Source organism: Amblyomma mixtum, chromosome 10 (assembly GCF_055824585.1).
Source record: "Amblyomma mixtum isolate Tamu chromosome 10, ASM5582458v1, whole genome shotgun sequence".
Lineage (NCBI taxonomy): Eukaryota > Metazoa > Arthropoda > Arachnida > Ixodida > Ixodidae > Amblyomma > Amblyomma mixtum.
This window is the reverse complement of record NC_143021.1, coordinates 113,874,520-113,897,791: the sequence shown is the minus strand read 5'-3', so window position 1 is coordinate 113,897,791 and position 23,272 is coordinate 113,874,520. Positions and strand designations below refer to the sequence as shown.

General features: G+C 45.0%; 1 protein-coding gene across 5 annotated transcripts in view; it reads right to left on the bottom strand.

Moving 5' to 3' along the window:
* Positions 1–23,272, bottom strand: part of LOC149326706 (ryanodine receptor-like) — a 542,398-nt gene that overhangs the window by 8,262 nt on the left and 510,864 nt on the right. For all 5 annotated transcript variants that reach the window (XM_089563500.1, XM_089563501.1, XM_089563503.1 and 2 more), the window contains exons 118-125: positions 19,007–19,049; positions 16,724–16,839; positions 10,660–10,720; positions 9,450–9,596; positions 6,910–7,041; positions 6,190–6,238; positions 2,821–2,928; positions 1,935–1,999 (exon numbers count right to left, since the gene is read on the bottom strand). In XM_089563500.1, coding sequence (XP_089419626.1) covers positions 1,935–1,999; positions 2,821–2,928; positions 6,190–6,238; positions 6,910–7,041; positions 9,450–9,596; positions 10,660–10,720; positions 16,724–16,839; positions 19,007–19,049 — 721 coding nt within the window. The remainder of the gene's footprint in view (positions 1–1,934; positions 2,000–2,820; positions 2,929–6,189; positions 6,239–6,909; positions 7,042–9,449; positions 9,597–10,659; positions 10,721–16,723; positions 16,840–19,006; positions 19,050–23,272) is intronic.

Sequence of the window (23,272 nt, the reverse complement as noted above, 5' to 3'; positions counted from 1 at the left end):
TCATTGTGATGAAAAACCAACTAGCTCATGACGTGTTCTTCACATAAAACATGGCAAGAGACAAGCTCATCTGTAAGCTAGAAAGCAGCAACACACAGCACCCATGCAAACAACGTGCTTTCCGCCGCAGTGCTGGCAGCGTGCGGCTCGCTGGGCATCACAAGGCCTGGCTCGCTTCACATTGTATTTTATTTATTTATTTAGATCATACTGTTAGCCTTGTCAGAGGCTCTTACAGGAAAGGGTGAAACTGACGTGCAAAAAATAGGGGAACATACAAATGCAGGCACAGGAACGCAAAAGATAAACCGAGAAAATGCACTGCCTCCACAAAACAAGACAGCATTTCGAGTGCCAAGGCAAGAGTACATTCATGTATAAAATAGACAGGCGCAATACCACAATTATGCAAGGAAAATAGCAAAACAAAGGAGGTGTTCCAGCCAAATGTTCAAACAATAAAAGAACTACACTAACCAAAGTGCTGTAACACACAATACATGAGAAGGTTCGAGAAGGATCAGCTGGACCTATTAGCTTCTACAGAAATTAATTCAGTGACGGTCTGCTGATCACTGCACCATTTGTTAGTGCGTTCCATTCCCAGACTGCTTATGGGAAGTACGAATGCCTAAATGTGTCACAGTGAAATCTAAATTTAGTTAAATGCTTAGTGTTTCTTGTTAATGAAGGAGACAGGTGTTGGTCTACATCAACTTCATGGGCTCCAATCAAAAGTAGGTAAAGAAACTTCAGGCTTAAGAAACGGGCTCGACTACTGACAGTGGCTTGATTAAGGCGATCACTTGGAGAGTCGTTTCTTCTATACTTAATATAAATAAATTAAACTGCCCTCCTCTGGACACCCTCTGGTTTTGCTATTAGTTGTTTTGTGTAAGGGAACCAACAGATAATGTTATGCTCAAGTATAGAACGAAGCCAGCAACTCAGCAGTTGGGGATGCAGATCATTTGAGGGAGAAATAAAGCGTGGTAAGAGCTTTATTTGTTAGACCTGCTTGCTCCACTTCAGATCGGAATACAGCACAGCCTCCAAGTATTTATATCCATCCACCGATTTTATTTCTGTTTGATCAATTTTATAAAGTTACTGCTTTCTCTAAATTAATCAATGCTCTAAAGTCAGTGCGTCAGTAGTCAAATCGAAGTCGCAGTACAACCAGCCACCGCCTATCACATGATGCCAGTGCACTATAAACACTGCGCTAAAATTAAGGTACTGTCGATTTCCGCAGTGCCTTCGGCAGCGAAGCAGGCCACTCGAGGGCCACCGTAAGCTAGGCTGGCTTCATTACAGGTGCATCAAACACCGGCTTCCCCGCATGACAGCGGTGTCGTGTGAAAAATGCCAGCCTGAAGGCTGGCATTTTCACACAATCACACCCCATATTCCCCTCATCGTGTGGTTTCACAGCGTCTTACAGGTGACACTATGGATCTGGCTGCCAGAAATAAAAGTGACCGTTGGAGAAGTTAGATAACACGCTGCACTTTCCCATGGGATTTTAAAGGAGATGCTATAAACAATATTTCAATGTACCCAAGATTGTCTGTATATGTATTTGGTGAGGGTGAGATAATGGCAGCATTACTGGTTATAAATCTGGGCCAATACGAATAGTTCTATTTTTGTATAATTCAACTCTGATTCAGTGGAGACGCAAAAAGCTTTCAGCACAACACTTCGTAAATGAAGTGTCCTTTTTCCTCAGTTCCGAGAAGCACAGAAAATATCAACGGTGGTACTCAATTGCTACCAGTCCGAGTTTGAATTGTGTACACTTTTATTACCTTGAAGTCAGAGCCAGTCAGAGCAATATGTGCAATCACACATACAGACATCATGAACAGTCTCCTCTGCACAGCACTCAATGTGTCAAAGAACCAATTCTAGAAGGGACACATGGGACGCACCTCCATGTCATCGACCACGCTTTGCAGCTGGTCTCTCAGCTCTCCAAAGGCATCAATGATTAGACCTGAAAAAGCAGCAGTTCCCATTTAAAGGCTGACACAGACAGCTGGAAGACAACATGATATTGACAGCGTGAAGAAACAAAATTGGCTGTGGCTTAGCTTGGTTAAGCCCGGTAATTGCGAAACCAATATCCGTAGCTACGCCATTGTTCAGCTGGTAGTGTAGCTGGTGGTGGTGCTTGTGGTTAGACTTGTGGTGATGCATCGGTCATACAATCCAATCCAATCCAATTCAAACCAATACAATCTAATCCAATATGCTAGTTTGGTAGCTACCGGCCTCGCTACGCGACGGGCTGAAAGTGCAACTAGTATTGCTTTCACAATAAAACTTTGGAGCACCATGCCACATTAGCACAAGGAGAGCTCGTAGGCAACTTCAGTAAGGTAAGATATTCTATAACTGCTTTTTTTTTTTTCAAGAGTTTCTCTCTGCAATATGAATCTAGAAAATTTGCTAGATATATAGTTTCCAGGGACCGGCTCTAGCTATGCAACCGCAGAGATGGACTTATAAAAACTGAAACCTGAAATCTCACTTCCGTAAACATATTTCGAGCATTTGGCACAAGATACATTCAGGTGGTTGATTTTAAAATTCTTGAATAAGCATGGTGGTACAGAGTTTGACCAGCAAATGGGCCTTGTCTTACAAAGCCATGAGTGAAATACAAAGTGAAATTTTTGCTCTTTTTTTATTTGCTTAGGCTGTAGCTATATAAAGTGAACTGTGCATAGCTACAACTGGTTTAGGGTACGAGATAAGTTAGTCCTAACACGCTTTCCTAAGCCTAACTAGGCGCGAGATGCTGCACAGACTCACCCTGGATGATGGCCAGCAGGATGACGATGACAAAGAAGAAGAAAGTGATGTCGAAGATGATGCGGTACACCTCGTACTCGTCTCCATCCGGAGGCTCAATCTCGTCACCTGGTTGGGGGCGAGACAGCCGCACAAAGCGTCAAAAACGGAGCTGAAACAAGTCTCCTTCCTTTTCCTGCTTGATTTTTCTCAAAGGCAGCATGTAAACACCGACACAGTGCAAAGACACTTTTGCGCAGCCTGTACTTGCACATGCTTATTAGCACGGGGGTCCCATGCTTTCATGGCCATTGGCCATTTCTCACAGTGTTTGTGTGATTGCTTTTGGTCTCTTGTTTCTTATGATAGAAAGACAAGCTTCTTTAGCTCAAGAGAAAGATGAATGTATTTAAGTTTCATTGTCAAAGCAGTAATTATTAGTACAAGTGTAGTGAGCGGAAAACATAGTGTACAAAACAATACTTTTATTCGAATTGCCAGCTTGCAAGACGCATTTTGGAAGAACTACTGCTTCTGTAGCAGCTAAATAAAATGCCAATCTTGGAACGTTGAGAGTGGTTCTTGTCTCCAGTGGGTAGTTGTTTAGAACCGCAACATTAAAAAAAAAAGAGACAAAATTTATGCATATTAGAGTATCAATGCCATAACATCTAATTGACAAATCATGCGCATATTTGGTAAATTTGTGTGCATATTTCGTTAAGTGCTCAAAACTTCTTTGAGCTGCACTTAGTAGTTATTTATAGTTTTTTGTTGTTCAAAGTACACCATCATTGTGAAAATGCTACCCTTGAATGCTCAATGAAATATGCACATCAGACAAATTTAACAATTATGTTCATGTTTTGTGAATTAGACGTTATGGGATTGAACATCTAATATGCGTCATTTTTGGTCTATTTTAGAGCGCCGGTTCTAAATAACTGCCCACTGGAGACAAAACCCATTTCAGTGTTACAAGATTGACATTTCATTTAACTGTTACAGAAGGAGCCGCTTTTGGTGCAGTAGTTTTTCACAAATGCATCTTGCGAGCAGGCAAGTAAAACGAAAATACTGTTTTATTCACTACATTTTTTACTCATTACACTAGTAGCAACAACTATACTGCTTTAACAATGCATACCATTTAAATGTAAATACATTTATCTTTCTCTCGAGTTAAAACCTGGCCTTCTGTCTTAAGCAGGAGGACCAAAGCGATTGTGCAAACCCTGTGAAAAATGGCCAGTGACCACCTAAGCATGGGATCCCCACTTTACAGAAGCCTTAGTGGTCGAAATTAAGCTAGAGCCACACTCCATTATATGATGACTCTCCAAAGTGCATAAACAATCAAACTGCTTCGGGATGTAACGAATCTATTATTTGAAGGGAGGAAAATCTACTCCTTTGATCACACAGTGCAACCGAACTCTGCACATCTTCAGTACACTTCGCAAGCAGTAACTAGTACAATCTGCCAACTTGTTCTTTACAACAAAGCTGCATAAACACTCTTGATATTTTAGTGAATTTGCCATCCGACCTCATCACTGTTTTGTAAGGATGGTGTGGTGTGCAGAGGATCCAGTTCTAGGCGATGTCACGAGAGGGCGCTAGTTGGTCGTCAAATATAGAGTTACTCTATAATACCTACAGGTGCGTGTTTGTTTCCCCTGTGCCGCTGGCGCCTCTATTGGCTGAACATGATCATTTGATCGAAAAGCATCAAAGCATTGCACAGAGGCTAACTCATTTGCATCGTTTCGCATTACACCATTGCTGGCAGTAGAACTGAACACCTACTGTTCTCGTGCTTTGCAGCAATTTTTTGTCACAGCATTTTTTTGTCTAAGTGCACATGTTCACTGAAAACGACGGTTTCTCATCAATAAAGCCCAATTTTATCACAAGTGTTCGCTGGCTGTTAAAAAGAAAACGTTTGTGATTTGTGGCATTTATAACAGATAATGCCACCCATCGACAATATGGCAAGTATTCGTAACTCACCAAGATAGCGTTCAGCAAGGCAGAAATTTGGGTGAGTTGGTAAGTATTCATGATATTGTTCACAGCGCAACAAGAATGGGAAAGACAAAAGACAAAAGAGTAACACAAACAAGCGCTTGTTTGCGTTACTCTTTCGTCTTTTGTCTTTCCCATTCTTGTTGCGCTGTGAACAAAATCATCACCAAGATAGGCCTTGGTGCAGCCGATGCATTACTAGCAAGCTGTGTCATTCGATGCAACAGAAATGTGCTTAGAATGTTTAGAAATATGCTACCGCAGGAGAGGGGTATGCGGTATACAACACCAGCAGTGCACGGAACAAACTTGCACTCGTGGTTCATGGTGCATACCGGTTTCCTCTTCTCACTGACGGCTTTGCACATGCACACCAGCTTTTCGGGGGCAGTGAACCTGACGTCCACACCGCACTTCCCTCCAACTTTCCTCAGCCGGTGCGAAAGCTGGTGCACGTACGGTGTGGCCGTACGCCTGGGCCTTTTGAAACTTCCTCTGGCTGCCACGCCAGGGCGGCCACCTGCCCTGACTTCTTTCAAGAGGCATTCCGCCACAGCCATCACTGTGCCCTTAGGAATGAGAAGAGAAAACCAGTCTGCACCATAAACCACGAGTGCAAGTTTGTTCCGTGCACTGCTGGCGTTGTATACCGCATACCCCTCTCCTGCGTAGATGCTACGTGGGGAAGTCTGGACGCTGCCTAAATGAACGGCTACGAGAGCACCGCACGCTGGTGGATTCATTGGCGGGGGGCAGCCATTTGGCCACCCATTGTAAGCGGTGTGGGTGCGTGCCGGCGTTTGATGCCACGTGTGCGCTTGGTAGGGGAGACACAAGGCTAGGCCACGAGATTTGTAAGGCCTATCACATTAACAGGAAAGGTGATAACTGTGTCAGCACAACATCACCTGCCCTGACCAGGAAAGAAGCAATGTATCTCCAAAGCAGTTTGCCACATTTTGATTAGTTTGTGCTCTCTTTTTAACCCAGTGTGCGCATGTGCCACTGAAGTGTTTTTAAGTATCTGTTTGTTGTAGTAAATCTTCAGTTGATGTTTAGCGCTCGTCCTGTCTCCTATGTATTTGTCCTAGTTTTATGTGCTAGTTTTTTAATTAACAATTATTACAACTTTTACAAAAAATCTTAGCTCAAAGAAACATGCGTCATCAAGACAAATATTCAAATGAGTTTAAACAGAAAAGACAGACATAGAGAGAGCTCTAGAGAGAGCAGGAATTCATTCTGGGTTGGGAGCTTGTTTCAATCCAGAAGTCACGTCAACTAACTGTGCCCGTTTATTCGAACTGAAAACGTTCATGAAATGAAACTTTTCAGTTAAGAATATGCTTTCAGCACACTTACCAATTCCACCACCTGCTCTGACGCCTTTGTACAGATGGAATACAAAGCACTGAAAAGAAGCAGAGATACGACTGAGACATAGTGGTCCTAACATATATGTTGAACACGGAAATGTTCTCTTGAAATTTGTGCTTCTCACAAAAATACAAAGGCACACACTGTTCCCACTCAGTGACCAGTTTACCATAGCAAGTGATGCTGCTTCCCATCGAGATGGTTCCCACAAGGCAAAAATAAATTTCTCTTCTACTGATAAGCAAAGATGAAATTCCCAGCTAACTGGACAATATTGACATTGGTTTATGTTCCAGTATACAGTGAAACGTCATTGATTCAAAAGCACTGGGACTGCAAAAAAATACTCAAAATAACTGACATAGCAACGTATGTTGCTCTCTTTCTTGTGCGCTCGTGCTATTGCTTCTAAAACAATGGGACCCAGGTAAAAAATTTTGTTGCGGGAATGTGTGGCCTTTCTTGAATGAACTTGGCGACATACTGCCATGTGTGTGTTAAACACATGGCAGTAAATGCGTGTTAAATACAGTGTTAAACACAGTGCTGGGGAAATAACTGTCCGGCTTTCCCAAGCTCACGGGGCTTGCACCTTTCAGCAGAGGGCAAAGGTGGAGGGAACCCAGTGAATACTCCGGCAACAAACGAAAAGCACCAGAAAAAGTTTCACACTCGTGTGTGGTCTACGAGGGAACCTCCCCTCACCGTGAGCATGCTGTGGCACTTGTGGTCGACCTGGTCATCCTCTTCCTGGATGTAGAACTTGCGGAAGAAGCTGAACGCTATCACCGTGTAGATGTACACTATGATTGTCAGCAGCATCACCGTCAACACCAGCTGCACAGGAGAAGAAGGAGCAGGCATGCCACATCACAGCTAGTTCTCCACTGACACATACTCATGCACTGTCGTTGTGCTAAAAAGTTTGCTTAATTTTGTTTTTCTCCACCGTGTGAAATTTGACCTTGTCAATTTGTCTGGCACTAGACTGCTTTGGAACCATCCTGACAGCACGCATCAGCTTTTTTAACGCTTGAAATAAAGTTAAGCCCACTTAAAACAAACTTGATGCCTCATTCTCCCCGTATTACTCCCCATATTACAGCAAAAAAAAACCTGCATGACGATTAACCTACCCTTAAGCATGGAATAGCATTGGATTTCCCTTCTGCACAAGTACTCTGCTCTCTTCATAGATGGCAGGAAGTCCTCATACCGCAACTGCCGCAGTGGTCAAGCGATGCGTCATTGCAGCTGCTTCAAACGCAGCTTGTGAGACGCAGGCTGCACTTCCTGAGCTCCCGAAGGGCTCGATTTGTGCAGGTACTCCTTCACAGGCTGTCTATATCTCTTGAGCTGATGCGCAGTGCCACAGTAGGCAAGTCACAAAAGTGAACTGGATTTATTTATATTATTTTCACTGCCCCTTGCCATGGTGGGCAACACGGACAGACGGATGCCGGCTTTTCGCGTGAACGGAACCTGTAATTCTATAGCACTGATACCAAGTCCACCAAAAGTGGCGTTTATTTCGTGAAAGCTGCATCATGTGCATCCATTTCTTCAAAGCACATCCTACCGTGGCACTTTTCAGGCTCTCCAGGGCTCTTAGCCGGCCAACTAGGGATGGGATCTAATTAATCGTGGCGTCCATGGCAGCTTCCTAGCTGCAGGTGACTGCATCAGAACACAGCACTGTCCACACTTTTCTGAAGAATCATGCATCCATGATGCGCTGCCATACGCTAATCCACCCGAAAGTTGAGTATGCTTCTGCCGTATGGGACCCTCAACAAGCTTACATCATAAACAACATTAAATCCCTGCAAAACCGTGCTGTTCGTTTCATCTTTTCAGATTATTCATGCTTCACCAGTGTCACAGCATTAAAAGAATGTGCCGAATTGGAACCGCTATCATGTCGATGGCATTTCGCTCACCTAACCTTACTTCACAAACTGTATCACCATCCCACCCTCCACGACGACTTCTTTTTGCCACACCCTGCAGTCTTTCCTCGCCGCAACCACGATAACAAAATAAAACGCATCACATGCTGTTCATTGCTCTACGCAAAATAATTCATTCCTCGCACTATAATAGATTGGAATAATTTGCCATCACACATAGCTACTGAGGTTAACCTACAATCGTTTCAGCATTCGTTACAGCAAACCATGGACTAACAGATTTGGTATTTTTTATGTGCATTTACTGAGTATTTCATTCTGCGTTGTTTGTTGTGTTATTTGTGTACATTACTAGTTTTAATTCATTATTACGTGTATTTTGTTTCAACTGCCTGTGCCATATTTTTATGCTTGTATTGCCCCCCCCCAATGTAATACCCTCGCACAAGGGCCCTTAGGGGTATTGTAAATAAATAAATAAATAAATACATCTACGTGTTTTCGACAGCACCAGCCATCGTTCCTGGTCGCAGCATTCGTGCGCAAAGAATGCATTGGCTGCAATGTCCACCACCTCTCACTGCCTTTTGAAGGCGCCTCCTCATTCGCTATATCCGAGTGGTGCGGACACAGCTGTTCCATTATCCGAGACAAATTGCCATTGCCCCAATGCATGTTTTGACGGTACGTCACTTGTTCTTAATGAGTGAGTATTCACTATTATATCTGCGGCCATTATAAGAGGCCTTCACTGTAGTTGTTGGTATTTTAGAAACCCAATCTCAAAACTTCCATTTGGGGAATTTTTCGTTTTTCAAGGCATCTTATGGGCAAAATTTGGCAAAGAGAGGATCGCCACAGGTCTTCAGGAATTGTCGCACCTGTAATTTTCTCATTTTTTCCAGACTATTTGATTTCCATAACCGCAGCAGGAAAAAAAGGTCAGGAACTTGAATGACAGTTATGCATAGAACATCACTGTCACCTTTAAATGTAACGTGGCTGCAGGTGTCAAGCATTCTGATCCTGATGCCCGCCAAGTGCACTCACCACTATTCACTACCAATGCTCAGTTGTTCTATGTTTGGGGGCACAAGTTCTCCAATGAAGTTTGCTGCTGAAGCTATATTGTGTACCTTCCCATGTCTCCCTTTAGCTGCACTTGACCAGTACTACATTAATACGGATGAAGCTGCACTTGGGAAGAAACATTTTCTATCACAGTGCAAAAACATCAAAAATTTCATTATTCAACTGAACATATATGTATCCACGCACTTTCTTCATAAAGATGAAAAAACAAACGGCTGCTGCACAAGCAAGCGTCCTCATCACCTGCTTGCCGTTGTGCGTGACCGACTGCAGGATGGTGCGCAGCGTCTTGAAGCCCACGGCCACGTCGAGCAGGTGGGCCGCAAAGAAGAAGTAGTTGAGGTTGCCCATCACGGAGAAGGTGAAGTACCACAGGTTGTACAGGAACGACTGCACACAGGGTGAGTCTATGGCTCAGTCGGGATTCTTTGGTTCATCCCTGCTAAAGGTATGTACTTGCACGAAGGACAGATACAACATGTACGAGGCAGGCGCAGTTTCTGACTAGTTTTATTTTCAACAAGGCAGGGACATCACAAAGAAGAAAAAATTCAAACACGTGCTCACTTAGTGTCAGTTATCCGCCACAAAGAGTGTTCCCAGAATCATCATCATCATCAGCCTGGCCAGGCCCACTGCAGGAAAAAGGCCTCTCCTATGTCTCTCCAATTAACCCTGCCCTTCGCCAGTTGCGGCCACCGTAACCCCGCAAGCTTCTTAAACTCATCCGCCCACCTAACTTTCTGCCGCCCCCTGCTACGTTTGCCTTCTACTGGAATCCACTCCGTTACCCTTGAGGACCAGCGGTTATCTTGCCTTCGCATTACATGCCCTGCCCAAGCAAATTTCTTCCTCTTGATTTCAACTAGGATGCCATTAACTCACACGTTTGTTCTCTCACCCACTCCGCCCGCTTCCGGCCTCTTAACGTTACACCTAACATTTTCCTTTCCATAGCTCGCTGCGTTGTTCTTAACTTCAGCTGAACCCTCTTTGTTAGCCTCCACGTTTTTGCCCCATAGGTGAGTACCGGTAGGATACAGCTGTTGTACACTTTTCTCTTCAGGGATATTGGTAAGCTACCGTTCATGATCTGAGAGAACCTGCCATATGCGCTCCACCCCATTCTTATTCTTCTAGTTATTTCCCTCGCATGATCCGGATCTGCGGTCACTACCTGTCCTAAGTAGAAATATTCTCTTACTACTTCTAGCAGCTCGCTACCAAGTGCAAACTGCTGTTCCCTTGCTAGACTGTTGAGCTTTACTTTGGTTTTCTGCATGTTTTCTGCAAAGGGTGGCGAGGCCAGTCAGGTAGCACTGCTTTTTTTCTCGCCATCCTCTGTTTTGTAGACAAAAACTGGAATAAACTGAACTGGAATTCAATTGTGGGTGAGTTCACCTGATCTCCTCTGGCCATGCGAAGATCAACCAGATTCCTCCCCAGTACTCACATTGTCGGTGATTGTGACGCCAGCCTTCCAGATCTGGTACTTCCAGTCCACGTTTGTGATGCTAGAAAAACCAAAGAACAATGCTGCACCCATCTTCTCCACGTTTAAAGTTATTCAGTGTTTAGGTACACAGGTCTGTGATACTGTTGTCCAAAGTAACATACCACGAATCAAAGTACTAAAGAGCTCACTTATTCCCTTAATAGCTAACCGGAGAGGGAAACCGTTATTGTTGAGCTCACGCAGTCATTAAGAATAAAACACTTTTAAAGCAACTATTTTATCGGTTGCACTAAAACTGAGTCATCTACAGCAGACAGCATGTATTTATTTATGAATACTGGAATCCCACAAAGGATTTTAGCAGCATGGGTACATGAATAAAAAAAAGGAAAATTACAAGTACAAGTGTCAAAAGCTCAGGCAACAAGCTCAGATATAGAAGTCACAATTATGAACAACTGCTGATCGGCAATAAACAGAGAAAATAATATGTTGCTGAAATAAATAGTTAACTGAACGGATTAGGACACCAGGGAGACACATTCACGACACTTAGAAGTGCAGACTGACTTGTCAGTCTGCACTTCTAAGTGTCGTGAATGTGTCTCCCTGGTGTCCTAACCCTTTTGCGCAGTTTACTCTTTATTTCAGAAATGAACCAACTAGCCCAACAAATCCTTTTGCAATACGTAGCGCAGGTGTCAAAAGTTCAGGAAAAAAGCTCAGTATTTATTTATGAATACTGCAATCCCACAAGGGATTTCCTCCATGGAGAGCGCTCACTTTTTTTTTTGATGGACTATTTTCTGTAAAATGTATTTTCTGTATGGTCTGTAAATTTTTCAAGTCCCTGATGTCTCCTTTGCAGTGTTTGTACTCTGATAAGCAACTAACCCATCGCCACGTATTGATGTGAGGGTGCCGCCCCCCTTCCTCCCCTCTGTATCTTGGTATAAGCACATTGCAGTCCGTTTGCACGGGCAGTCGTGGACCAGCGGCACGCGTGGTCTGACGGCTGGATGACAATAAACCTGAGTTTGGCTATTACTTGGCTGCCGTGTCATTCCACTTCCAAGACACAGCAACTTTCTTTGGCGATGAGTATGGTGAAGCAGACCGATGACCACGTCCATGGAGACCATTGAGACGGATATTCAACCAAGCGTACAAGAAGGATCATGATGGAGCGACTCGGAAGCATCCAGGATGGCCACGATTGGGCAAATGGAACCTCTCGATGAATCTCAGGCAGACTAGGAAACATACGAAGAAAGGATTACTTGGACAAGATTCAAGACGTCAACAAAGTAGACACCTTCCTGAGTATCGTGAGTCCGAAAAAGTACAAATTGTTGAAGAGTTTGACTTGCTGAACACACCGGCCAGTCAGGTTTGTTAGAACTCCAGAAAGCATTATGAGAGCATCTTTTTCCCAAGCTATCAGTTATCACGGAAAGAGCAACGTTCCACCGAAAAATGCAACAAGAAACAGAGCATTGTGGAGCTCGTGGCAGGCCTCGTGCAATCCGCAGAAACATGCAACTTAGGAACGAACTTAGAAGAGAGACAGATCTGTGTGTGCTTTGGTCTGGGCTGACATCCAAAAGAGACTTTTTCTTCAGGATGCGTCACTGACTTTCAAGAAGGCGGCAGAGATCTCATTATGAGTAGAGGAAGTGTCCAAGAACAGAATGCCAGCCCAGCAGGGTAACCCAGGAGGGCCTTCAGAAGTTTTTTGCAGAGGGAGGCCGGGCACAGGACGGTTCACTGTACATGCGAAGCGGCTCGCGTCATCTCAACTATGATTGCTGATCCTGAAGGTAACGTGTTTTAGATGCCACTGAGAGGGGCATAATCAGAAAGCCTGCCACTCCCAGCCGACGTCTAGTTCTCACCCTCCGAAAGCAAGCAGACAAGACTCATGGCTCGAAAACACCCGGAGGCAAAACTTCAGTGTGTTTGAGATTGAGGAGGACGTCGAGCCACGGTTTCAGACAATGCTCGAGAGACCGTGTCAAGAGCTGACATACTTTACAATGTGTGTTCAGGGAGTGTCATTTGACACGGAACTGGACACAGGAGTCTCGGTAATGACATACCGGCATTTTTGGTCCCGTTTCCTGCAGATGAAGTTACGCCCGGCTTCAGTGTTGCTTCGTACGTACATGGGGGAGCCCGAAGGAGGTGGTGTCAGTAAATATTGAACATCAGCACCAGTCTCTCCAGCTGCACATTCTCTGCCAGGAGATAGGATGAGAGACTGGATGTACCAGCTCAGGCTCAACTGGACTAGCATTAATCACGTGGAGGCACAGGACTGCCGGGCCTTGGGACAAATCTTGGGCCGGCATCCCCAGTTGCTCAACAATGAACTCGCCGAAATTCAAAGTAAGCAGGCTGAATTATCCATCAAGCCTGAACTACGCCCAAAGTTTTGTAAAGCATTCCGTTCGCGCTGAAAGAAGCAGTGGAGAAAGAACTGGAACCGAGCAAATTTCAAACAGTAGTTTTGTCTCACCAAATGTACCAGTGGCAAAGAAAGGTGGTAGTGTATGCATATACGGGATATAAGGTGTTGTTGAACTTGTGCTTAAACATTGAAAATTATTCCTTACCCAGGATTGGAGAAATCTTTGGCACCCTTTTGAGAGGGCAAGTGTTCTCAATGATTGACCTTAGCTGAGCGTGTCAACAAGTGGTAATGGACAAGCTTTCCCGCGAGTACCTCACCCTCAACACACACAAAGGACTATTCGCAGTAAGTCGCCTAACGTTGGGGGTTGCATCTGCATCCGCTTTTTTCAAAAGACCATGGACAACATGCCAAAAGGACTGAGGGGGGTAATATGACCCCTAGCTGACATTCTTGTCATGAGCCGAAACAAAAAGAAACACCTTGAGAAGCTAGATTCACGGCTGACCCGGTTGCATGAAAGGCGCATACGGATTAAGGCAGAGAAGTGTGAATTTTTGAAACCAGAATTGCAGTTTCTGAGTCATGTGGTCAGTAAACAAGGAATTTCAACACCACCAAAGAACATGAAGGCCATAATAGAAGCTCCTGTCTGAATCAATAAAAAGCAGCTGAGAAAGTTTACGGGCATGGTACATTCTACAGAAAGTTTCTGCCAGAGTTATCAACAGTAATAATACCCACACTGAATCAGCTGCTGTGCAAAAGTTCATTGTGGGTATCGATTGAACAATGCAATATGGCGTTTCAAAAGATGGAAAGGCTACTGGTAAAAGTGCCAGTGTTGGTACATTATGATCCAGAAGCCCAGCTTCAGGTAGTATGCAATGCTTCACCGTATGGGTTGGTTGGGTGCCATTCTAGCGAAGTGGATCAGGATGGTTCCAGACGGCTGACCACGTTTGCATTGCGCACATTACTGCCAAGTGAAAAAGACTACAGCCAGTTAGAGCAAGAAGCAGTAGCCTCAGTTTTCAGAATTAAGAAGTTCCATTACTACATTTATGGCAGAGTAACTGATCGCAAGCTTTTACAGACGATCCTCGGTCCAAAGACAGGCATTGCCACTGCTTGTTTGCAGAAGTGGGCCATTACGCTATGAGCCAACCGTTAGGATCTGGTCTATTGCCCAGGGGAAAGCTAAGTAGGAGCAGATTGTCCATCGTGTCTAGCACTGCCCAAGAGTTGTGAGCAGGAAGATGATGACAACGAAGTAACCGTTATGAGGTTTATTGTCCCAAAGTGACTCAGGCTATGAGGGACATCGTAGTGGAAGGCACCAGATAATTTCGACCACCTAAGGTTCTTTAATGAGCACTGACATCGCATAGAACACGGGCCTTTAGCATTTCACCTCCATCGAAATGTGACCGCTGTGGCTGGGATTGAACCAGAATCTTTTGAGTTCAATCCCCACCCCCAACCCACCCCTTATGTAACATCCCTTAAAGAGGGTCTTTAAGGTATTGAAGTGAAGTGACCCAAGCAACCACAGATATCCGTCGCACGCTGAAGCTAGATCCTAACGTCCTGCGCCGAGATCGGACGTCCATCAGACATACGAACACAGTTTCAGATATCCTTTTCCGCACGTCCATCGAACGTACGGACAGTGTTCACTTTTGTATACCCGTATGAGAGACAAGATGTACGTCCGAAGGATGTAAGGCCAAGTATTTTCCCAGGCCATGAGTATGGACGTTTTTTTTTTCCACAGAAAGTTCGCGCCTTTCATGTATGTATACTGTGTACTATGCAGTTTGCTTTTTTAACTGCGAAAGACTTATTCTGCAAATGTGCTTTCAAAAAATTATTTGCATCGGTTGGAGGGTTTGACGCGAAGACGTTTCTAAATGGTGCGATTCCCCTCCTACCTTGAGTGGAGGGGCCGCCAACGAGCTAAATTAATTTAAGGGTAGAAGCAGGTGTTACAGAATTTTGCAGCAACTCAATTACTAGTTTTATCTTTAGAAAACTTCTACAAACTAGTGGAGTTGTGCGATATGTCCACCGTTTTGTTACCTAAACCTAAAATTGAAACCATTCGTAAATGCAAAACTCCCGCGCATTCTGCTATCATCATCATCATCATAGACGCTAGTTAGCCGTAAGTCCATTCTAATCCATCAGTACGGCTCTGTAGAGCTGTTGCTGATTTGTTGAGCAGTGTTGTGCTGCTTTATAGCTCTGTTATTATAATGTGTGGCTTTGTTTGGTCTGTGGACGAAAGTAGTATGTAACTTAAGCAATTCGAAAGATATGGGAAGCGCCTGAAGCTCTTCTGGAACGCTGGAATGCTGTACTGCGCCGGCCTTGGTTTAAAGACGGCTTAGTGTGATTGCCTACTAAGGTATGTATACAGTACACTGCTTGGAACTTCCTTTTAGGACAATACAGCATGACCAGTAACCTCTCACGACGAATCATTAATTCAACTGCCATTTTTCGTAGTGGGATTTTTTCTGACAATCACGATGGACAGCCTGCGATGCCGTTACAATGTCACGTGACCTAGATGGCCCACCTGCCCCCTTGGCTGGTCCTTGGGTTATTTTTGTGGATGTTCATGGCCAACGACTGTGACATGGGACCCCTAACGCTCTTGTGCTGTATGTGATCAAAAGTTTAAAGAGGACAAGTTCAGAATGAAGGTCCTTCTTTGCTTACTACAGAAACTAATATACAGTCATCACGCGTCCACTCTGCCACTTACATGCCCAATGCGCACTTCACGTCGCCTACATAATAATCTTAGCTTCCAACGTCTATTCGGCCGAACACTCGCGTTTAATTCTTCTGCTTTGCCACGTGCTATCAAGTGTTGGAATGGTCTTCCGTATTGCATTGCTACCATATGTGACCCATTGATGTTCAAAAACGAATTGACCACCTTCATGCATCCATGATATTGTACATAAATTGTGTTCGTATGTGTAGTCAAATCCATGCAGTGCCGCTATTTGTTTGCTGTTTTTTCCTCTGTGTCAATATAATACTGCCACGTATCATTGTTATGTTTGTTCGTTCACGCTCAAGGCTGCAGGAAAGGGTTGTTATCACTTTTGTTCGTGACGCGAGAAGCGACCAGTCTAATCTCGAATGATCGCAGCCATGAAAGGCTGCATCTAGGTTTTTCCAGATTACTGTAGATGATCTTGTCCTGTTATCTGGAAGTTTCCTTGCCGGCTTTAAATTGAGTGATTAAAAATCCCGCTTTAAATTGAGTGAGTGATTTGTAGTTCGACGATTGACGAGCACGCCTGTTGCTTACGCCACCACTGAGTGATTCAGTTCATTTGCGGGAGCAAGTCAGCCCAAATAAAGAGCTTCGTTTGCAAGTCTTTCTGGTGTCTTCCTGACCGCTGGACTGCCATCACTACAACGTGACAATACGGTTTTCTTCAAGTACGGTGTAATAAATGTTTGCAGTCCAATGTATTTAATATTGTTTACTTTTGTTCTTTCCACTTTGTACCATCTTTTGTCTGCTAAATATTGTAACCCCTCCCCTCACACAATGTTCCAAGTGTGGAACCTGTGAGGTATTTGTATAAATAAACAAATAAAAGGTGCAGGCAGAGCACTCACAAGGGGAACAGTCCGCTCGGTTCCTCCTGTTCCTGGGAGAGGGAGCCACTCTTGTCCATGCCCAGCACGTTGCTCAGAGCCTCCGGGTCGTACGTCTCCGAGTACTTCTGCCGCACCTGGGAAGGGACGAGGGGGGGGCCTTCTAAGGGCGAACATGGGAGCCTGCATTCTGCAGAGCGTCACTGCCTCCAGCCACTTCTTGTTGGGGCAGACGATGTGAACCATCACCTCTCTCTGTGTGTGCTTCACTCTGCTCAGAGGCAAGGCCAGGTCAAACGCACTGGTGCTCCAGTACGCGTGTTCACATTAAGAGTGGATGAGGGTCTTAAAACTAACTTTTTTGTTTATGGCCAGAATCTCATGAAATTTTGCACACAGATGCATTTTTCTCTTCTGATTAAAAGTATGCAATCATAATTGAGCTGGTGGTCTTAGGTCTTACAAAGTCTAGAATGTGATTAGGTAATTTCTTATGCAGCTTTAATGAACTTTCTCATTGCATTTTGTTGCTCTTATTTACATGAATTGATAGCCAGAGAGTTCCCATACCCGGTGACATTCTTACTTTTTTCTCTCAAGGCATGTCATCCTGATATACTGTGTCGAGAGTAAAAGGTTGCAGTATTTTACACTGCAACTCATTAAGGTAATTGTAAATTGCTATTTATATGTGGCCTAAACAAAAAAAGTAAGAATGTCATTGGTTATGGGAATTTGCTCGCCATCAATTCATGCAATTAAATGAGCAAAGTGCAATGAGAAAGTTCATTAAAGCTGCATAAGAAATTACCTAATTACACTCTAGAATTTAAGATAAGTTTTGGTCCAAGACCACTAGCTCAATTATGACTACAATTTTGAAATCAGAAGAGAAAAACCATATGTGTGCAAAGTTTCATAAGATTCTAGCCGTAAATAAAAAGGTCAGTTTTAAGACCCTCGTCCCCCCTTAAGAGTGGACGACCATGTACATCTGCTGTCATAAGTTTATGGAACACGACATTGGCCCCGCAACTCAATCTCTTTGCTTTCAAGGTGCACTGCTTGAGATTTAATCATGTACTGCGCAACATGCATCAGAACTAGGCGCCATAGTGGAAAGCTTCAGATCAATTTCAGCCAACTGGAATCGAGGCTGTGTGCAAGGAAGGAAATAAAATATCATTTTTTCGCTAATACCACAGAGTCCTAATGTTTTATTTTTTGCAGGACCAAAGAGAAGAAAGATGCCAGTTTGAAAACACAGCACCCAAACACAGTGCGTGAAAAAATTACACTGTAGGACAGGCCTCCAGTTCCGGAACCTTCAGGGGCTGGCGCTTAAGGAAGACGATGACGACAAGCGCTGAACACTCCAATGCTCATGCGTGCTCTGAACTGATCGCTGCCGCTGATCTGGATCTGGACTGTACTGCTAGTTGTCCGCAATGCAGCCTCTTGCAAGATTGTTTATTGTTTATTTGGGTTTAACGTCCCGAAGCAACTCAGGCTATGAGGGATGCCGTAGTGAAGGGCTCTGGGAATTTGGACCACCTGGGATTCTTTAACGTGCACTGACATCGCACAGCACACGGGCCTCTAGAATTTCTCCTTCATCAAAATTAAGCAGCTGCGGCCGGGATCTAACCCACAGCCGAGCGCCGTAACCGAGCGGGTCAGCAGCCGAGCGCCGTAACCACTGAGCCACCGCGGCGAGACATTCTGTATTAGAATGAATTTTTGCCTACTGCATTTCAAAAAATTTCCTGGAAAGTTTTCTGAAATTCGTGGGTCCTGGCTGCTCTCGTGACTGTTGTGCATGTGCAGAATGTCCTGAATGCTCTCTGTATCTGCCTGAGCAGCTGCCAGTGGAAGAAATGCAGCAGCAAGGAGACTGCACAGTTTTCATGCTGGCCCTTTCAATCCTCCTCACTAACTGGAACTTGCAAAGCGCACATTTCAGGCAGTACGAAGACAACCCATCCAACCACATCCCGTACAGTGCTGTCCCCACACTGTCTCCCACGGCGAAGTTCTGCTTTTGCAGTTTTGGTGACTCATGCTTGCATCTCGGTGACACTGGAACTGCATCAACAGTCGCAACAAAATCCATGCAGCCCATCCTAACGCTTCTAATGGAGGGCAGCAAATTGACATGCATTTCCGGTTGAGTTCTTTTCTGTCATGACTCAAAGTCAGCGCATGCGATTACCTCAGCATTCGTGTAAAGTGACACAAAGAGATGGAAAATATTAATTGAAAAAAAGAAGTCTACAAAATAAGTGGTTCAAGGAGAATTCTCACCCTTTTCTTGACGAACTTGTCCCAATAGTTCACAGGAAAAGATCTGCAATAAATGAACACAGTGGCTACTTGTAGCACCTTCCAGTTTGCACACACTGCAAATAAACACTAAGAAAGGGGAAGCATACGATTCATTCAAAGCAACCGTTTCTCACCTGACAAAGAAAATACAGTGAAAGGTCATTAACTGGAACCTTACAGTTTATGGTTTATGGGGGTACAACATCCCAAAGCGACTCAGGCTATGAGGCACGTCGCAATGAAGGGCTCTGGAAATTTGGGCCACCTGGGGTTCTTTAACGTGCACTGACATATCGCACAGTACACGGGCCCCTAGAATTTTGCTTCCATCAAAATTCGAACGCTGTGGCAGGGATTGAACGCACATTTTTTGGGTCAGCAGCCAAGCGCCATAGCCACTGAGGCACTGCGGCAGCCCAATTCAAACCTCATTCATTAGATTTGATGCAACACTTCGAGAGACTAGTTGGTGCTTTATTGTATGTAGAAGAGTGCTTCAGTGCCACTGAATTCAGACACCGACTCCAACTAAGTTTGTTAAAACCCACTCTTGCGCATTTATTTAGAAGGAAGGCAGCGAGTGTGTGCGCATTTATCACAATAAAAAACACACATTGTAGATGAAGGAGGCTAGACAGCATTCTAACACCTATTTAATAATCTGATTTCAATTGCTTGCAGGGAAACTGAGGTTGTGCTGATGCACGCGTTGCCTTTCTCCTCGACTAAAAATGCTTCGATAGTTCACGTGTTAATCTGTCCTTACTTCTCATTAGAATTTGGCTCACACTTTTTATTGCTGCCATCCTTGGAAGGGCAGCAGTGGGCAGGTGGATTCTGAAATGAGTCCAATGCGTTTCCTATCAATCTTTCATGTTCCCGGCCCGTTCCATGACACAACACCATGTTTTTCTCATTTTGCCACATCAATTCTTTTGACTTTGCCAACTGTCTTCCAGAATGCAGTTGGTTTCAGTGTTGACAATTTCATGCCACTTTTAGAGTTTTATATGAATGCGACTTTTATCCAGTTTCTACAGCACCAAGGGATTTGCATCGAATCATGTGTCACTCCAGTTTTGTGGAACATTTTTCTTGCATCAAATGACAACCCTCTGCTTTCACTAGCTGATGTCCTAACTGTCCTAAAAATTTTTAGATATGTGGATGATTTTTTAGTACTTCTGAATAAAAGTAACACAGGTCGTTAAAAGGAAACTGTGAAGAAAATTTTAGAATATCAACTGTGACTGAGGCACTTTTGCAGAAAATCAAGGGAATGCCAAAGAAAACACGGAGGCAAGAAGGACTTGGCAATGCCAACTCAAATGTGTTGGCAACAAGCACACCATCCCAATGGTCTTCTTGTACCATGGTCAACAATGGTGGCCATATGACTGACAGCTGTGGAACAAAACACACAAAGCCACAGATCCGGTGTGCCACGGGTGTGGTCCTCTTTTCATGTGGCAAAGCATGTGTCAGACAAACTGGGTGCTGTGTCAATGAACATGCCAGAGAACATAAAGGATCGAAAGGAAACGCATGAACTCATTCCAGAGTTTACCTGCCCACAGCTGCCTCTGCAAGGATGACAACAAGGATGAAAACTGTAAGCCACGACTTGTCAGCATCATCATCATCATCAGCCTGACTACGCCCACTGCAGGGCAAAGGCCTCTCCCATGTCGCTCCAATTAACCCTGCTGTCCTTTGCCAGCAGCGGCCACTGTATCCCCGCAAACTTCTTGATCTCATCCGCCCACCTAACTTTCTGCCGCCCCCTGCTATGCTTGCCTTCTCTTGGAATCCACTCCGTTACCCTTGACTTGAGGAAATCAAAATTCCAGCGAGAAGTAAGGACAGATTAGCACGTGATCTGAAGAATTCTTTATCAAGGAGAGAAGAGACACCTGCATCACAAGCATTTCAGTCTCCCTGCGAGCAAGTGAAATCAGACTGCTAAAGAATAGGCGACAAAACGCTGTCTAGCCTCCTCCATCCACAGTGGCTTTTATGGCAAGAAATGCGCCTGTGCTCACTGCCTTCCTTCCAAATAAATGTACAAGTGTGTGTTCCAATAAATTTAGTTGGAGTCAGCATCTGTCCTGTCATGTCTTCCTGTGTGCTCCTCAGCTCAATTAAGTGGCACTCAATCACTCTTCTTGAAACTACCCATTAATTTGAATTTCTGCATAATTCCAACAGTATGACTTGGTTTGTCCATGCTTCATTGGAGTCTATGTTAAAAATGGCCCATTAATTCGAACATGAATGGGGCTTGGTAAACAAGGCAGGGGGCTCTCTCTTTGTGCACAGTGGTGGCAACTAACTGCATGACCAACGGCATTTGCAACCGGCTTGTTTGTAGGGGTTGATCTCGAAGGCTTCAGTAGCTTGCTACAGTTGAGCAATGAATGACATTGCCAGCGATGAGATACAGCGAATAAGACGCACCGCAGCGTCTCCAGCACTCCAAATCTAAAGCCATGTGGCTGTGCCTTAAACCACGACGTGTGCGAAACTAACATATTGGAGCTTTGGCTGTTCGCTGCGCGCCTTTGTCTTGGTTTCCCAGCACCCTTTACGTGTGAGTGGTTGCAGCCCTAGTGGTCAACCTGCACGCCGTGCCATCGTCATCATCAGCCTGACTACGCCCACTGCAGGGCAAAGGCCTCTCCCACGTCTCCCCAACTGACCCTGTCCTTTTCCAGTTGTGGCCATCTTATTCCCGCAAACTTCTTAATCTCATCATCCCACATAACTTTCTGTCACCCCTGTTATGCCGGGAAACCCGCCCAGATTCCAATTCTGCAGGCTGCAAACTTTCACCTGCGAACGTCCCTTTGACAAGCCCTGGTGCTGCTCTGCAAGGCAACAGCGCCCTACCCTTGACAAGCCACGGTGCTGCGCCGTAAGGCAGCGGCGTCCTAAAGGGAAGCATCGGCGAGCAACATGCCCGAAAATGCCGCAAACTGCGAGACAGCAAGGAACCGGTTTCCCTTTCCCCCGAATGTCACTGTGCGAGGCAAAATTTGAAGCGGGTGGCCAGCGCGGTCGCTGGTTGGACCTCTTGGACCGCCGTCAAGTGCTGCTTCTGGATTGGACTGTTTTGAGTGACAACTGTTTCTCAGGCTTTACAAGCCCCAGCGCTGCAGCTTGGAGGGAGAGACCGACCCACCGTGAGTCGAGTGCTGCTCACGAGTGGAGTCGGATGGTGTGACGCATTGGTGTCACACCAGTCGTCGCTGAGCGAGAACAGTCGCGTTGTGTAGCTCTCGGCCCCTGTGCTGATGTTTTGTACAACGCCCTGTATATAGTGTAAAAAGCGTTTTTCTTAGTCTGACTGACACCTGACTCTGAATTTTCGCTACCGCCAAGACAGCTGGCAGCGCTCAGTCACGAAACAGGTGGCGAGCGCTACGGAACCACCTCTATGGCACAACACCCTTTGCTATGCTTGCTTCTTGGAATCCACTCCGTTACACTTAAGGACCAGCGGTTATCTTGCCTTCGCATTACATGCCCTGCCCAAGCCCATTTCTTCCTCTTGATTTCAACTACGATGTCATTAACCCGTGTTTGTTCTCTCACCGACTCCGCCCGCTGCTGGTCTCTTCATGGTGTGCCACGGTGAAGCAATTTAGAAATGTTATCTGTCTGTGGTGATTACTGCAACAAAACATTTCAAGAGACGACGGAAACCATGCACAAAGTCGACGCCGGTGTGTTTGAAACAGGATAGTGCCAAAGAAGCACAGCCTGCTCATTTGTTTGGCAGTTTGCGCCTCGGGCTCGGAAGGCTGGAAAATCAGGCAATGTACGAGCGGCAGCCTTGGTGACTTTCGCCATTCAACCTTAACGGTTGCAAGTGTGAATTTGTGAGTGCTGAAGATTGTGCTATCAGTCTGGTCAAAACATGGCTGTCGCGAGATGTCGCTTGCTGGTCAATTTTCCAACCTGGCAACTATGCTCACAGGTGGCTGCATGCCCTTCATGGCTCCAGTGCGGTCCTCCACTGCGCAATTTTGGAAGCACTGAGCACCGCTCGCCTCTTCAGTTTTTGAAGGCGAAAAAGAAGCCTTCCTGTAGCTCTGGGCTTTAGAACTGGCGTCGACCGTTGCTTTCCAGGAAAAAAATCAGACGGTAATGACGGAATACTTTAGAACAATAAGATGGGATAATCACTCCAGAAGACTGCTTCCCAAATGCAGTGTACTACACATTCTGTCCACTTTCATTAGT